The following is a 17,702-nucleotide window of genomic DNA, read 5'->3' as shown; positions in this document are numbered from 1 at the left end:
AAATGAATTTCTTGAATGTGTTTCTCATTGTTCTGTGTAATTAGGCCCCCACCTTTTTTCTTTTATTTTATTTATTTTTTGGGTGCATGCTATCCCTTCATTTTCCATCCCCAATCTCTTGATTCATTTGCTACAATCATTAATTGTTAACCATGATTTTATTGCTAATATTCTTGGTTTCATGAATATTTCTTGGTGTTTGATCAAATTCATAGATTTTTTTTAAAATTAATAGATTTTAGCAAAGATGAATATTTCTTGGTGTTTGATCAAATTCATAGATTTTTTTTAAAATTAATAGATTTTAGGTTTTGGAACTAGTGCTTCCTATTCCGGTCTAGGTTGATCAACCTGTATTCATCTTTGAAAGAATTTTTTGAATTGGTTTTCTTAGATTCTTGTATTAATTAAGGTTAGCAGTACGAGCTTCCAAAATCACTGGATTCATTTCCTCTTCTTATATATATATATATATAGTAGAAAAATGTCTTTAATTTAATGGATATGCAGTTGCTGTTTTATCAATTTGAACCTATAGGTTTTAGTCCATGAACTTAGAAATTTTCTTTCGTTATTTAGCAATTCTAATATGTGATCTCTTGAGGTGTTATTGTTAATCTTGCATGCGTATATGCATCAAGATTTTATAGCATCGGAGGCGTTTCTTGAAAAGCATTTCTCAAATGGCTACAGCTAACAAATAATATAAGAATCAGTAAAAGAAGCCATTACAGAAATCTTTCCTAGAAAACATATGCATGCAGTATTAACTATAAGACCTAAAGAAAAAGATCAAATATTAGAAACATGAAACACTCTAATTTCACAAGCTAAAACTCATAGGTTCAAATTTTCTCGTAAAAACTGATAAAAACAAATTTGTATATCCATTAAACTAAGAAGTTTGGAAACTAAATGTGAATATAAGAAAAAATTATTGAATCCAGAGATTTTGGAAGCTAACCATGCTGCAGAACCTAATTACTAGGGGAATACAGGAAAACCAATTAAAGAAATTCTTTCAAAAAGAACACACACTCAAATACGAATACAGATTGGCAAACCTCAACCCTAATAGGAAGCAGTAGATCCAAAACCTGAAATCCAAGGGTTCAAAACTTTTTTAATAAATTTGATATAACACCGATAATTTTCATGAAAGCAAGAACATTAACAGCAAAATCATGTGCAAAAATTAAAGAAAAACACAAATGAATCTATAGATTGAAGATGGCAACTGAAGGAATAGCACGGACAGCATTTGACCTAATTACAATAACAGAGTATAGAGAAACCCATGCAAGAAATTCATTCCACACAAACATGAGTGAAATCTTGAAGCATCTAAACACTGAGACAGATGGACAAACCTAAACTCCACCAATTATCCATGAAATCAAACTAATTCTCTTAACTTTGATCAAACACTATAATGAAATCCCTAAACTGCATCAGGAATCCATGGAGTCAAACTAATTCTCTCAACTTTGATCAAAGTTTCAAAACACTAATAAAATTCCTAAACCCCACCAGGAATCCATGGAGTCAAACTAATTCTCTGAATTTTGATCAAACACTAATTAAATTCATGAAACAAAGAATTCTATCAATATATTTAGAGTTTGGAATGATGCGGAGGAATTCATCAAAGAAATTCACAAATATTAACAGAAACGTAAACCTGGTGCTCAAGCTGGTTGATGCGATCACAGAGTACTTTGGGAAGCTCCATAACATCGACATTTCTCAGAGAATAAACAAGAAGCAAAAATAAGCAAAACAAAAAAAATCATCGAAAAATCTATATCAAAGAAATTCTTAGGGTTTAGAGAAGCAAAACCATCGAGGCATAGCCGAGGGATCCAGAAATGCTTGCCTCGCCGGAAGGAAGAACGATGACGGCGGCGAGGAGATCGGAGAAGAAGGGTTTGAGAAGAAGGGCAAGAGAGAAGACAGCCGGGTTTTGGGGGGCTTTCTTCGCACGTGCACGTGAAACTCACGTGCTTTGCTGGAGTTTTGGAAAAAAAAATTCAAAATGTTTGTAAATATAACTCAAGAGTGATTGTGATTCAGTGGTGCTGGTCTCACTTGTATTTTATAAAAATTTTAATTATTTAAAATTTAAAATACACTCCATAATTAATGTAAAAGTTCACTCGAGATTTTTATACTATTCTCATACTGTATATATACTGTACATTCGGGTTCTAGTGCTATTTAGTACTGTTTATATTCATAAAAAAAGGGCACTTGTCGTCTATTATTCAAAAAAATAAATTTGTGGTTTATCCACTTTATTCAAAACAAAATAATTAATATAAAAAAAAAAAAATCTTGACTGCATCTCATAACCTAATTGATGTTAAACAAAAATCTTAGATGCAAAAATTAGTATTATAACCTAATCTCTGTGTCTACACAAGTAAATGTTCATATAGTGAATGCATATTAATAAAATGATCGGTAGTGCACACACTTATTATGACTTGTTCATTGTATTAAAAAAATTAATAATAATAATAATAATAGGGAGTATAATGATTTTTTTAAAAAATATGTAATATTTAAAGCACTAATTTTGCTATTAAAAAAATAAAAAATAAAGAAAATGATTAGAAATAAACCCCAAATGTAAATATTATACTAGTATTAATTAAATTTGAAGTTGTTTATTATTAGCATTATAATTCAGAGTGCAAATCATTTTCCTGTATGGTTATTCAGAGAAGGAATAAAATCTTATTTATGAAGTGATTGTATTTATTTAATCTTATTAATTTAAAACCAAAAAATTACATTTAAAATCAATGTCACATGAATGTAAGTAAATATAGAAAAATATATAAAAAAAAAGTTAAAATATAAAATCCATCCCGAGTTCTAATGAACAGAAACAATTTATTTTGAACATTTATAATGAATGTATTGTATGTTCATTGTTCACAAGGTTGCCATGTCATAAGCAAAGTTTTACAGAACATAAATAGTTTTGAATAAATATTTTAAGAAATACTTGAAGATATAAACCAACATTAAGATTAAAAAAATTGAAAAAAAAATCAAAATATCAAATAATCCCAAGCTAATCAATATTTTAAAACAAATAAAAAATTTAAAAATTGAAATATACATATACTATTTTTTATTTATTTATTTTTAAAAAAAAGTGAATAAACACAATTTTGTTAAAAATAAAAAAAATGGTACAACGGCAACAAAAGATAGTAGTAAAGGACACTTACCATTAGGGGTGGATGAACAAAAACTAAAACAAATTAGGTATTTAATAAGGTAAAGTCGGTTCCTGATAAGAAATATATATATATATATATATATATTATTAAAGATTTACTTATTATCTCTAGATGTATATAAGAATTTAAAAAAAAAATATCAGTTTGAAAATAAATATTTCAAATCTCAATCTATAATAATATTGGAGAACTTTGCATTTACATACCCCTCCTTCTAAAAAATTAAGGGTTATTGTACTAAATTTTAAATTATTTCACAAAACACCTATCTTCTCCAGCATTTGACATTTCATTACCTTAAAAATTCTTCCTTCTCACATTTCACATTCAAAGTTCTCATTGAAGCCAAACAAAACTGTAGTAAATCATGAATACAAATTCTCATGGGTTTCAGTTTCAGAAAAGAAACAATCAATAAGGAATGAGTTTGCACTGCCTATGAATGATCTACAGATAACACATGGGCATGCAAAGCACTTGCTCCTGTTTAGCTCTAGCAGCTCTTTTTTTCAAAAAAATATGAAAAAAAGCACTTGCTTTTTTGCAAACTTGAACATGATTTGCAGCAGATTAAGATGTTCACAGGATCATGAAAACTAGACCATTTGAGGAAAGACCTTATTGGGGGGAATATTTTGTCGCTGCTCCACATATGCAGTTGGGAACCATCCAGCCTTGCCCCTGCATTCTCCTTCAGACCAGCCATTTGGGTTCACCTACGTCAGTGAGGAGTGTTATATTTTAAGTGAAGTCATAAGTATTCCAAACAAGGCCAAATTAACAAGGATAACAAAGAAGTACATATATAAACCCACCTGTCGAACGACAACATAGTCACCCGACTGCCAAGCTCAGTTCCTTTTCAGAAGCACCTGTAAATGGATGCATTGCCTGCAAGAGAAAGCAAAATGACCTTGCCGGAGAATTTTTGACATGGTGAATTTATTTTAGGAAGATTTTGAGATGCTTTGAACTTACCTCGGCAAGAAAATACAAGGCCTTCTCAGAATTTTTATGCGGTTGAGCTAGTGGAACAGCAAAAGGAGCTGATGGAGGAACAGATTCTTTTCTTTGTTTTTCCGAAATCATCTGGTGATGTTGTTGGATACAAACTAGTGTTAGTTTTCCATGTCTTTCATATTCTACTTAATGGCGGGGAAAAGAGGCTACCTCAGCTTCAACATCATCTATTATAGCAGCTACTCTTAGATGGAATGATTTTTCAGCTTCGAGCTTCAGCAAAAATAAAATAAAATAAAATAAAACTTTGTGATTATGCATTCCCATTTATCATGCTTAATAGTTCTAAGGAAATCATACCATACCAAGGCTAATAGGCGTTGGGAAGTTAGCCTTTGTTGCTGCGATTCAACTGCAGCTAATGCAGCAGCTGCTTCTTTTCCTAGGACTGCCATGTTTGCTTTGTGTTCTTGCATTTTGGATTCCGAAGACTGAAGCTTTGCAGTATTCTCCATTATGGGAGCCTCTCTACTTCGAGCTTGTCTTCTTGAAACTTCTGCTGCCTGTTCACATTTTGGGGAAATTTTAACAGTATATATAGATATAGGATAGAAAGGAAAATATTAGTTCCGAAAATTCAATAGTAAAGGCTTGCATAGAAAGGATTGCAAATTTCTTACAATCTGATAATAAAGGATTGGATTACCAGTGTCTCAGCCTCTTGTCTCATCCGACTATAGCGCTGAGCAAGATGGCGAGCATCCTCCAATGGGGCACCAATGGCCATTGCTTTTAATGGTTCTATAACCTACAAAGACCAACCAACGTAAGAGCTACAATTGAATTTATATTAGTGATTCATGCCAAAACACACATTGTTTGTTCTACGAGTTCTATTTATGTCTTTTATGAGATAAATTTTTTTCAAACAAATAGGGGCTTTGACCACTCTTTTTGCTAAAAAAGATTACAGCAATAATCAATGAAATTAACCAAAAAAACACTGGCATGTGATAGAAAACATTGTTTTAAGAAAACCCAAACGTTTAAAACAAAACAAAAGTAAAGAAAATTATATATTAAATCGAATATAGCATAACTTAATTGCCTAGATAACCTACACTACAAGAAGGGAATGGTTAAGATCCAAGACAGAATGCATCTATGGAGTCAAAAGTTATTTATTAAACATGAGTATCTTGAAGACTTTTTGTCCACAATTTGATGCCTATTGATTGATCTAGATCAATGTCAAAAAGGCTGAGAACTCTAACAAAAGGAAAGAATCCATCTTAACTATAGTGTTAAAACTTGTGCAAAGAGGTCTAAATAAATACATATAAGAGCAAGCATCTGACATGCTTGAATAAATGTTAAAACTTTCTACAGAAATAGCTCTATGATCACATTCTAACCACAAGAAGATTTGCATGATTGTGAAACTAGGCTAGTATTAACAAGGACCAAGGAAGGTATACCTATACCTGTGAAGAGAGAACCTTATTGAACTCTTCATGTTCTTTTTCTATATTCAACAATGCACCCCCATATAAAGATGCTTCTTTGGCCAGACTCCCATCACTAACATTGTTGTCAGTTCCATATTTATAACAATCCTCAGATAGTTTTGTACCTTATTCAAACAAGGTAATATCAAATGAAAGCATTTTTAAAACATAGTACAAATATTATGTGACTTCATTCTTGAAAATGCTAGATTCAAACAGTACATGTTTCAATGTGTTTCTGTTGGATGGAAGAAAACCCTTCAGCAGCACGAACTATATCCTTCTGAAAATCCTGAAATGCAGAAGCGTATGCAAACAAAAATCAAAGTTAAACTAGACAATAACAGAACGTGGACGAGTAATGCAATCGACCATCCAACATCAAATAGGTAACATCCCAAATCAAAAAGGAAAGCAAGATCCAAGTTCACCGAAGACATGAAGCGGTTTACGTTATGCCTGAATCTAAGAGCAAGTATTTGCATTGTCAGCGCAGAAAGTATGCAAGTGCATAGATATTGGTCTATAATCATCCTTTCAGGAAAACATAAATATTGCAAAAGATAGAGAAGATCATTCTCAGTAATGATGATCTTGAAAATACTAAACATATTCTTAGCATAAATTCCTATCCAAGTTAATATTAAACTATTCTGCAAAGCACAATGTTGAACTGAAGAAAAGTGAAATTTCACTAAATCACAAGCCATGTTAAAAAAAAATACCATCAAATGTATAACCAAGTTAAGATTAAATCATTCTGCAAAGTATAATTTTGAATTGAATACAATGAATCTCCAGTAAATTAGCAAAAAAACTAAGTTTCCCATGTTAAAAGAAATACCATCAAATTCATAACCACAACAAAATAAAGCTATAATTTTTCTCACCCTCCCAGCACGAGTAGACCTATATAACTTCTCTAGCTGTTGATGCCTCTGCAATTCAACTTCATCAATAACCATCACATTAGAGCTCTCATAACCAGTTCCTCCAAGCTGCTTTATAACCGCCTGCAACCATATTACACCAAAAATCAGGAAAAAAAGTAAAAATACATCAATTAAACACATAAAACAGCAAGAAGAAACCCTAGACCAAAAAAAAAAAATCAAACGCATCAACAAAAATTAACAAATTCAGCAAGAAAAAAACAGTAGCGAGATCTGAAATCAGAACAATTGGGCGAAAATAAAGATCATCCTCCATAAAAAAAAAAAAAAACACATAAACCATTGAATCAAACAAAGTAAATTAGATAAAGATCTGAACAATCAATGAGATGATGAGATAGTGTGAAGAGACGAAAGGGGTTACTTGCTGCTGCTTTGCTACTTGATCTTTGAACTTGCTTGCTTGCCTTCTCAGCGCATCCATCCTCTTCTCTTCTCCCCCTTCCTCAACCTCTCTCTCTCTCTCTCTCTCTCTCTCTCTCTCAAATTGGTCTTCTTCTTCTCAGTTTGGGAAAGAAAGACCATCGTCTTGGTTTTATATCTCCATGATTGGACTCTGGTAAAAAGTCATTTTTACCCTTCCGGCCCGTTTAGAACTCTGTTCTCCAACGGCTATTAATTAACTAACATGGACTAAAAAAGAGGATTTTATCACACTAACAAAATCTTTTTATTTGCTTATAATTATTTTTTAAAAAAAACATTCGTTCTGTTTTGAATTCTATATTTTTTAAAGACTGATATGTATTTATATATATATATATTTTTTTCCCCTACATTCAATATTAACTATTTTATCAAGAATTATTTGAAGTAAAATAATGAAAATTATTAAGTAAACGCTTAAGCAATTGGGGGTTTCAATTTAAATCTTTACTGTTAATGACATCATGTCTCCAGTCTCCTGCATGTCACCAAGCCTTATTCCCATCTTTTTAATTAATTCTTTAATGTCATACTTTTCATTCTCTCTATTTTTTTATTTTTTTTATGTGCTTTTTAGTTTTTTTTTTATTAATTAATTTTTAAATAAATTTAGTTAATCTATGTTCCCTCAAAACAAATCTTTAAGTATAAAAACATTTATAAGACTATATTTAGTGTCTTATAAAGCTTCTAGTATTGCAATCCCACACCTCTCCTCTCATTTTTCTTTTAAAAAATGAATATATCATAATTAATTAAAAATCTCCCTCTCATTTGGATCAATTACATGTATATATGCTTATCTTTGAATGAAATTCATATCAATTATTATTTTATTTATTTATTTATTTATTTATTTCTCGTCCACCAAACATGATCAGAATATATAATTAAAACATATAATAAAAACAAGCTAAAAAGGGAACAAACCTTTAGAATAGCAATCCTCCCATGAGTGTCAACATCACTTATCTTCAGCACCTTCTGAATCACAAGTTTCAGGTTCTATATACAAATAACAAAAACAATAAACATATGGAAGGTAATAAATATAGGAATTAATAGTGATATTAATATATGGTTATAAATTAATTAAGAAGGGTAAACTAAGGACCAGGTGTGGTGGAGTTTGGATGAAATATTTTGTTCTTGTGACGGAGCCTGGAAGTTGCAGTACTCATTAGAGATCCACTTGAATTGCTTCCCTGATGACGGGTGGAGGATGAAGCAGGCCGGCTTCTAGAGCGCCTGTTGGCTTTCTTCTCATGCTCAAGCTGAACTAGTTGCAGCCTTTGTCTCTCCTGTTGTTGCATATCAGCCAAGCATGCACTCAAGGTCATGGGAGGGCTCAGACCATGAGACTCAAATGTAGGATCATGCATTGGAAACACATTGCTAGGAAGTACAGATTGATCTAGCATTTGCCTAGGAAGATGTCTTGGCTCATTAATGCTACTCCAGCTATCCATAACCATGTATTGAGACTGAATCTCAATACATGCTTCCTACTAGATGTCAGTTTTCAAACTTCTTTCATGGGTGATTGAACAAATTGATAAAATCTAAAGGGATTTCCTTTGGAGGAGACCTGATCTAGGCCTAAAAGGAATCTGCCTCATTGCCTGGAAGAGGATTTGTAGGCCTCAAAAAGTCAGAGGATGGGATACCCTCAACCTCTAAGACTTGGAAAATAGTGGTGGAAACGTTGCACCAACCATAAAGGTTGCTGGTTGAAGATCATCCATTTTAACTACCTAAATCAAGACCCATCTTGGGCTTTACTCTATTCATCGCATAGGGAAAAAAAAACTTCTTTTGGGCTGATATTATACCTTTGCTCCCAATCATTCAAAATTGCTCTTCTTCACTTGTTAAGGATGGTACTTCCACAACTCTATGGTTCGATAAATTGGTTAGAAGGTAATGCCCCCAAGAACCTTTGGCTTCCTCTTTTCAATGATTGCATTACCCCTTGGATTTCCATCAAGCACTTCGTTCAAGGTTTTCCTTCCCTAATAATCTTTTTGCGGACCGTTTCTACCTTTGATATTCTTCCTCTAGTTTCTTCCATAGTTGACTGTTCAATCAATCAAGGTGATGCCAAAATCTGGACACTAGAAAGTAATAGGTCCTTCTCTGTAAGCTCACTTTACCAATTCCTCTCAAATGGGGGCTTCCGCTACCCCTTAAGCTATAAATTCTGGAAAACGGGTTGTCCGAGTAAGATAAACCTTTTCTGTTGGCTAACATGGGATAATAAAATCCTTACACTGGAAAACCTTGCTAAACGAGGTTGCAACCAATGCTCTACTGATACTTGTGTTCTTTGCCATTATGCAACAGAAATAATAGATCACTTGTTTGCTAAATGTAACTTTCGCATAGTGTATTTGGTACTTATTTGCTCAAATTTATGGACTATAGATTTCCCTCAGTCCATATATGATGCTTGGACCTCTTGGATCCTACAAATGGAAATCCGACATCGTGTCATATGGGATCTCCTTCTCAGTGCTATTTTCTGGAATATATGGCTTGAAAGAAACAGGAGAATTTTCAACCATCGTGTCATATGGGATCTCCTTCTCAGTGCTATTTCATTCTTGTCATTATTGTCATTAGCTATTAATTTTACTAATTTAATATTTCTTTGTGGGCATTGTTTTGTGTTTGCTCACGCTTGCAGGATAAATATGATAAGGATTCAGCTTTAAGTTTCTGTTACTTTTGTTTTAGATTCTGAAAAGTATTGGTGAACCAATGAAATAATTCAGATTAGGATCAATGGAACATCTCTGTACATGTTTATTTAGAAGTGGTAGGAGTTCATTTGATATAGAAAGATAAAAGTATTCCTCTCAAATGCTTGGTAATGCTTAAAATATCGGAGGAAACTTTGTTGTCAATGCCTGTATATATTAGTTTCTAGAATGGTGGACTAGATCTCATGTCCTTTTGATATGATTGACATTTCCATCTTTCTTTGGTGAATTATGAGCTCAATTGACATATTGGAGCTGTCTCTGATTTGTCGCATCTTCTGACAGTTTCTTATGATCACTTAGACAATTTTTGTGCTCTAATGATCTCCAACTGTCGAATACGACATACATCTTAACTGTCGAATTAGACATACATCTCGCCTAAAACGGAGGCAGAGATCATCTGTTGATTGAATGGTTGTCGTTTTAGTGCTAATGTATTAGTCATCCATCGCTTTTCATTAGTTTTGCCATGAATATGATGGCTTATCGTGTTTTTTCTTCTATTAAAAAGGACAGGTATTATCAAGTTATTGAAAGTTCTTCCTGTTATTGTTGACATAACAAGTAACCGGTCAATAAAAACAGTCATCTGTCAATGCAAATATCAGGATTTGGTTGGTCAATAAAAATAAATGTCTAGTTGGTAACTTCATAAATTTCAATCTCGATTGTTATAAATGAACATTTATGTGGATCTTCTGCCGAATTAGACTACCTTAAATCAATTTCAGCTTTGATTCAAATAGTTCTACAATTTCAATGCCAAAAATGAATGGCCTTCCGCCATGCCTGTCTCCAGTGAAGTTTTCAACAGATCATCTTCTTGTTCAATGGAAACATCATAGAAATAATAGTTGTGAACCTGACAGCCATTGCTGCCAGGAGAACCATACAGTTCCAAATTAAATCTCTTCATTACTAGGAGAAGGAATTTAATACAGAAAAATAGTTTCTCATCAATCATGAGAATCCTGTCTGAAATGGTTCATTACAACACGAACATCAGTGAATTATAAAGAAATTATAATTTGGTTGGTTTACAATAATATTGTGGGAAAAAAAACCTAGGTGCAAACTTAGGCCAGCAGAAATTATAAAGATACAATCATTTCCACAATTCTTCCATTGGAATCCCTCGCTCACGTGCAACATCACGGAACTGCCGCATCTTTTGTATGGCGACAACCGTAGCTCTGGCATTGTTAAGAGCGTTCTTGCTCCGTAGCTGTTTCCCTAGGGCATTTGCTACACCAGCCATTTCCAACACAATCCTTACTGCTCCACCAGCAATCACACCAGTACCAGGTGAAGCGGGTCTTAACATAACTTTTGCCGCTCCATAGTCTCCATCAGACCTGTTTTATATTGACCAGTTGAGTTAACAAAAGAAGCAAAAGACACAGTCATTGTTACAATTAGATAAGACTGATTAAGCTTGCAGATTAATATACCAGATCAATCAAAACCTCCAAATTTTTTTCCTTCACTTAATTCATTTCTTTGTCCCATATGTTGGCATAACTCATGGTTAAGAACAAAAGATAAGTGAAAGGAGGGATCTTCTGACCTTTATAAACCTTTCTCACTTCCTCTGTTAAGGTGAGGTTTTCACCAAACTTTTCCAATAAAGGAGCAAATTTTATAGAAATAAATAGAGAAAGGAATTTATTCTCTATGGACATTGACCAAGAAAAGGCTATGTGTTAAGTTCTTACTAAATCTTTATGTCAAAATATCGAAATAGAATTTGTAGCCACAAAACCCGAAGTATCATTACAAGAAACTAAGATGTGAGAAAAGATAAATACAAGTCCTTTTAATTCTGATGAGCAAAACAGGAACTCACGCCCTTCAATCATCTCCAACAAAAATATCCCAAAAAAAAACTCTTATGATTCTTATAATTTGTAGATCAAGATGTGTGAAGGAGCACATTTGACCTAGTAAAACTGATCGCAACTATGAACTCATGAAACAACCAAACAAAATCCCACCATGAACACAACATAAGGATTCACAAGTGCTAGGAGTGCTCTTTGCATGAGAGTAACTTATGTGAAAAACAAAGCAACAGGACTGTTAGAGGAGATAAGACAGGTGGAGATTGAAATAAAAGAAGGGAAAAAAAACCAGAAGACTGTACAAATTAGAACAAGCTATGCTCCCACTAAGACAGACTACATTTCTTTAAAAGTAATAGATCATATCAAAACACAAAAAGAAGTAGCATGAGGAAACAGGATTTTTTCTTGTTTCAATCATCATACAAAATATAAGATGCGATTTAGTAAACACATAACAGAAGTGAAAAGAGAATAATCAGGCAACTGGATTCTTCAAGCTAAGTAAATTAAAGGTGATCTTATTGAGTTAGAATATGAGCAGCGTTTTAATTTTCAGAAGTCATTAGATAAATAACAAACTATGGTATATTCCAGATTAAGGACACAACCTCGTCTCATTCCTCCCCCAATTAAGAACACATTAATACCTTTATCATTCAAGTAGTTTTAAATCATACTCCTAATATATCGAATTAAACTTCAACAAAAGAAAAACTAGAGCTTTTCCTTGCTTCATTTCCCAGGGATGGTGTCCATTTAAAACCTAGAAATTATCCATTTCTCTCTAGAATACAGCTTTAATTTGGACAGATAATTCAAATTTTTCAATGAGATTATTAAGATTAGCGAGTTAAATTTTGTAATTTGAGACTATATGAGATGACAATGAACTCAGCTGAAATGAGAATGGGGATCACCTGTGGGGGAAAGTGGAGTACTTGGTCATCGGGACGGTGACGATGTTTCTCCGGGCATTGGTCGCCGACTTAGCAATGGCGTCCACGACCTCCTTGGCTTTCCCGACCCCAATCCCAACCTGCCCATTCTTATCCCCAACAACGACGATAGCCCTAAAAGAGAGCTTTTTCCCGACCCTTGACGACCTTGGTGACCCGCCGAACCTGCACGACCCTCTCCTCGAACCCATCATTCGGCTTCTCCTTCTTGCGCCGGCCGAGGAATCCACCGGAGGACTTCTTCAGGTGCGCGTCCATGACGTAGACGTCGTTTCCAAGGACACTGACGCCGCTGTACGCTGGTCCGTAGATCTCCTCATAGGCGGTGGTGATATCCTCCTCGGTCTCTGGGGGAAGCTCGTCGAAGGAGGGCGGTGGGACATATCCCTCCGGAGGTGTCGGAGGATCAAAAGGAACGTCAGCATTGGGATCGAAGTTGTCGAAGAAGCTGGTGTCGATGTCCTTGTCGTTCCCCGCTCTGATGGGATGAGAGAGGGAGAACAGCTTGGAGGAACCGAACAGGGGGACAAGAGTAGAGCTCTGGAGAACCCTCGGTTTGAGAGGAAGGGAGCGGCCGAGAGAAAGGGAGGAGAAGGAGCTGAGAGCAGCGATGGACGCAGTGGACGCCATTATCGCCCCTTTCGAGCTTCCGAAGGGCTTATCTCTCTATCGTGTTTTTTTCCTATATAACCCTATATAATTATGTAATTTTATAGGCTGTTAAAATATTTTTACATTTTGTAAGGGTGTTTGTACAAAATAATTCGTTAACGGGTTTAGATGAATTTGGATCTGAATCCGATAAGCATATAGCATTCAAAAAAGTTTCCCTTTTTTTCCCTCTCCCTCGGAAAATTCAAAACTCCCTCCCGTTTCTCTGGTTTTTCTCCTTCTCCGGCGACGGCGATGGTCGGACCGGCGCGCCACTCGATCTCCACCAGCCCTATGAAGAACCCTTCCTCCCCGTAAGGCATTCCTTCTCCTCCTCTGTGCTCTCTCATCCCATTCTCTTTTGTGAATTCGTTGATATCTTTTACTTTTGTCTTCTCGCAGGGCATCGTGCTACCGATCCGATCCTATTGTCCCATGGCTCCGGTGATCTACTTTCCCTCCATCTCTCTCTTGCTCTGAAATGCATCAAATGCTGATTAGATCCGCATTTCACCGATTTTTCAGGTCCATTCACAAGGAATTGGGCGATTCTCAAAGGAACAGTCAATGAAGATTCATCGCGGCTCAAGAGCCTCCTCGAGGACTGCATCAAAAGGTTCGTGGATGAAGAGCGGTACAAGAACGACCTGAGATTCCTCAAGATCTTTATCCTCTATGTAAACGTTTTGATTTATTTCAATCTTTGGTGATGCTGCTTTCTGTGTATGTTTGTTGATGTAATTTTCTTGTTATCATTGGTAATTGAAGGGGGACGTGATTCAGGATTTTGAGAGGGTTTTCAGGATGCTGGAGGTGAAAAGCATCTGCCAGGCTTGCTCATTGCTATATGAGGCATATGGGATTTTTCTCATTTCAAAAGGGAGGCTTGTTGAGGCTCATGATGTTTATCAGCTCGGTGTTTCCAGGTTCGTATATATCCTTCTGAACGGTGTTGCTGCTAATGCTGGTGCTTTCAGTGGTTTGTTTTATATTTGAAGTGTGTTCATTTTGGTCTGTGTCAAACAGACATGCGCAGCCACTGGACAGGCTGAAGAGGACGCACACCTTGTTCCTGAATCACATTTCTGAAATCGTTTCCAGTGCTGGTCCTGACCCCAAGGTATGCGAAATATGATTATGAGTATGATCAAATTTGGTAATTTTGACTTAAAATTTAACCTTTTTTTCTGAATGTATGTCACCGTTGTTGTTTGTTATTATTTATTGCTGTCAATCAAAATTAGCAAACAGGTGTTATAGATTCGATTTTTCAAGTTGTCTTTGCCTAGGCACACAACTGGAGCTGTTTTTTTTTTCCTGATTCTCCAAGTTATTTTGTAGATAGACACAGGAACACATTCAGGAGTGGAACATAGTCATGTGAATCCTTGGTCAAGCTCTACCATAGATGATTTGCTGAAAAGGATGGATTCTGACTTCAAAAAATACGATGTAAGAAGCAATTGATATCATTCAAGGATGTTCATTTAAGCTTATCAAACTCATTCTAGCCTTTTTTTGGCACTCCTTCAGGGCTGTTATAGGAGCAACAAGGGTTATTCTGGAAAAGTATCTCTGTCTTCATTGAAAAATTCCTCAAGAAATAAGATCATCGACCTAGGTAGCACCTCTTTTCTGTGATTATAAACCAAGCAGATTTAGCTTGTCTTCAATGAGGTTGTGTTTCATACAACCGTATGCCAATATACGCATACTCATTATGCCAATATGTACATATTGTGATCATTTATAATCTTTCACATTGGTTATAATCATGTTATATTTGAAGGTGGCTGTACGTACCAGATCAAAGGCTGCTCGGGCCTTGGTGGGTTTGCTCAAGTATACAAGGCTTATGTTGGCAGTAATCCAGATGATGTTGTTGCACTTAAGGTCTTGTATGCTCCTGTCCCTTTTCTTCTATGGGAGAGTTTATGTTTCAACTCAAATTTAGGTAGTGATGGTTGTGATTTGTCAGGTTCAAAAGCCTGCTTTTCCTTGGGAATTTTACATGTATCGTCAACTGGACAAACGCATCACAGATGTGGAGGTGTGTTGTCTTGTTTAAATGCTTGCAATTTAAATACTTACCCTTTTGCCATACTTATTGTAGAAAATTATATTCCTTCAGAGGTCAAGTTTTGGTTTTGCTCATAAAGTTCATATCTACTCCGACTGGAGTGTACTAGTGTGCAACTATTTGTCTCATGGAACCCTGCAGGTAGCTAATGCTCTTGATATCTGCTTCTTTTTCTTTACAAACAATTTTGTGAATTGTCATTCTCTTTGACCATAACTCCTACTTGAGCTGCCTTTCACTTTGCTTTAAAATCTTTTACACATGACCCTTTGCAGGATGCTATAAATTCTTATGTTGTAATGCACAAAGTAATGGAAGAAGTACTCTGCATTTATTACACTATAGAGATGCTGCGCATGTTAGAAGCTCTGCATAGTGTTGGCATCATTCATGGTGATTTCAAGCCCGATAACCTGCTTGTTCGTTATGCTAGGTAATTCTATTTTCTGTTTGTTAATCAACTTTGGAGTAGTTGCTTTCCAAGGATCTTCAGTAAATTGTCATCTAAGTTTTTCCTTTATTAACCTTCACTATCTATTATTCTACTGTACTATTAAAGAACAAGAGCTGGATATATCCCGTAGCATAATTATTATGACAACTTCATTTGATCATTTATAGCCCTGGTTGGGTTACGGGTAAAGTAAACAAGAAGTTGGAGTTAAAAGGCCTTCTTTCTTTTGGCAGGGATGATTTGACGGATGATGGCTTTAGTAGCAGAACTGGATCTTGGCGTGATCAGGTTTAACCTTAACCATTTTCTATGTTCCTTCTATGATTAGTTATGCTTAAATTAATTTCATGATTAAGGTCATTGTTTGCAGGGACTTTGTCTAGTGGACTGGGGAAGGGGAATAGACCTAAGCCTCTTTCCTGCTGGTACAGAATTTAATGGGGACTGCCGAACATCTTGTTTTCGTTGTGTGGAGATGCAAGAAAATCGATTGTGGACTTACCAGGTTTGGCCTTTCATTTATATAACCAATTTCACTTTATCAGTCTTTTTATTTCTCATTTTTTAAGAAATATGATATTTCCCTTGATCTCTCTCTGACTGGGGAGAAGAATGGAATACCTCCTCTTCTAATGCTAATACTGTCACAGAAAATTTTTCATGGCACTAATGATTGACTGTATTCCTGTGATAGGTTGACACATATGGTCTTTGTGTTGTTGTGCATATGATGCTCCATGGGTCATATATGAGTATTGAAAAGAAGTCAACTCCAGATGGAAGTTATTATTACCAACCCAAGACAGCTTTTAAGAGGTATTAGATCAGCATGATACATTTTAACCACAAAAATTTAGGAAAGAGGATTTTCTGTTAATGAAAATTGTAAATATTGCATCTGGTCTGTCTCTAATGTTTCCATCCATCAGGTACTGGAATGTTGATCTATGGAAGCCTTTGTTCTCTAAATTGCTCAACATAAAATCTAATGAAAGTGATGTACCACTTCTGCAAAGTCTGCGATCATCGTTTGAGGACTATATGTGCAGAAATCCTCAGCTGATAAATAAATTAAAGCATTTACTATTGAAGCAGAAGGCTTCCTTGTGTTCAGCTTAGCATATGTTCTGCCTGCAAATTAACAAGCTGTTGTTTATACCCTGTTTGTAGCTTCTACTTTGTTGTGTATCATCTGTTCATCATTACTGGGAGTGGGGACAACCACATTCTAAAAGTTCAAATGTTGTTCTTTCCAAAACCATTCTTTATGTAAAACAGTTAAAGTTTGCATGTTTGAGACTTTGTGATCAATGAAGAGCTTGAATTGTATATGCTAACAGATTAGGATAATTTGGTGACCTTTATTTTATGATGTAATAGGAGTAAGTTAATTAAGGTTGAACTTGGTGAAAAGTAGTGTGGTATCCAGCTTTGATTTTAATAAGTTTTGCATGAGTTTAATTAAGTTCATGTACTACTTATACGTATAATTTGAAAAACATGTGATTGTATTCAAAATGGACAATTTTCATGAGTTGGACTAGGTATTTACAGAGAAGTACTTGTGACCACATATTTTGTTTTTAGACAAGCAAAGAAGGCATCAAAAGGGAAATGACAAACTAAAACAGGTAAAACTGGAAATTTTATTTTGAAAATAGTCTACACCACAAAACAAAAGGCATGCATATATTAGCAAGAACCATATCATGAGTGTGGGCAATGAAAACATCCAACACAAAATCCCACCAAAAATGTCTAGAAATCATACCCAACTTTTCCACAAGTTTTGCTAAAGCAAAAACCAGTGACTCAACTTAAAACACTATTGGTACCTTACTGGCTCAACAA

At 35.0% G+C, this 17,702-nt stretch overlaps 4 protein-coding genes across 5 annotated transcripts; 1 reads left to right on the top strand and 3 right to left on the bottom strand.

Annotated features, from left to right (window-relative positions):
- Positions 1-3,561: 3,561 nt before the first annotated feature.
- Positions 3,562-7,173, bottom strand: LOC120278219 (SH3 domain-containing protein 3-like). Its single transcript, XM_039285163.1, is given in 11 exon segments — positions 3,562-3,970; positions 4,070-4,099; positions 4,101-4,145; positions 4,233-4,343; positions 4,425-4,487; positions 4,580-4,777; positions 4,921-5,022; positions 5,699-5,847; positions 5,945-6,014; positions 6,613-6,735; positions 7,040-7,173. Coding segments are annotated over 11 exon segments (1,071 nt in total). The 5' UTR covers positions 7,100-7,173; the 3' UTR covers positions 3,562-3,850.
- An 858-nt stretch (positions 7,174-8,031) lies between these two features.
- LOC120276819 lies at positions 8,032-8,678 on the bottom strand. The gene is made up of 2 exons (XM_039283535.1): positions 8,216-8,678; positions 8,032-8,106 (listed from the first exon to the last, which is right to left on the bottom strand). Exons 1-2 carry the CDS (start codon positions 8,574-8,576, stop codon positions 8,066-8,068), a joined length of 402 nt encoding a protein of 133 aa, XP_039139469.1. The 5' UTR covers positions 8,577-8,678; the 3' UTR covers positions 8,032-8,065.
- A 2,119-nt stretch (positions 8,679-10,797) lies between these two features.
- On the bottom strand, positions 10,798-13,329 carry LOC120276682 (30S ribosomal protein S5, chloroplastic). The gene is given in 3 exon segments (XM_039283352.1): positions 10,798-11,221; positions 12,628-12,800; positions 12,802-13,329. Coding segments are annotated over 3 exon segments (918 nt in total). The 5' UTR covers positions 13,297-13,329; the 3' UTR covers positions 10,798-10,971.
- Positions 13,330-13,520: 191 nt separating this feature from the next.
- LOC120277868 (mitotic checkpoint serine/threonine-protein kinase BUB1) lies at positions 13,521-17,238 on the top strand. Of its 2 annotated transcripts, none has more exons than XM_039284715.1 (15): positions 13,521-13,631; positions 13,720-13,761; positions 13,843-13,994; positions 14,086-14,243; positions 14,344-14,437; positions 14,659-14,769; positions 14,851-14,938; positions 15,107-15,210; positions 15,296-15,367; positions 15,431-15,538; positions 15,673-15,830; positions 16,085-16,139; positions 16,222-16,356; positions 16,546-16,667; positions 16,781-17,238. In XM_039284715.1, exons 4-15 carry the CDS (start codon positions 14,122-14,124, stop codon positions 16,968-16,970), a joined length of 1,359 nt encoding a protein of 452 aa, XP_039140649.1. In that variant the 5' UTR covers positions 13,521-13,631; positions 13,720-13,761; positions 13,843-13,994; positions 14,086-14,121; the 3' UTR covers positions 16,971-17,238. The 2 variants fall into 2 exon arrangements, with proteins under 2 accessions (XP_039140649.1, XP_039140650.1); XM_039284716.1 differs by having other exon boundaries at positions 15,449-15,538; positions 16,781-17,237.
- The last annotated feature ends 464 nt before the right edge of the window (positions 17,239-17,702 follow it).

The sequence above is a fragment of the Dioscorea cayenensis genome, chromosome 15 (genome assembly GCF_009730915.1).
Source record: "Dioscorea cayenensis subsp. rotundata cultivar TDr96_F1 chromosome 15, TDr96_F1_v2_PseudoChromosome.rev07_lg8_w22 25.fasta, whole genome shotgun sequence".
In the NCBI taxonomy this organism is placed as follows: Eukaryota; Viridiplantae; Streptophyta; class Magnoliopsida; order Dioscoreales; family Dioscoreaceae; genus Dioscorea; species Dioscorea cayenensis.
The sequence above is the reverse complement of the archived record's forward strand: the minus strand, read 5'-3'. Positions and strand labels throughout refer to the sequence as shown.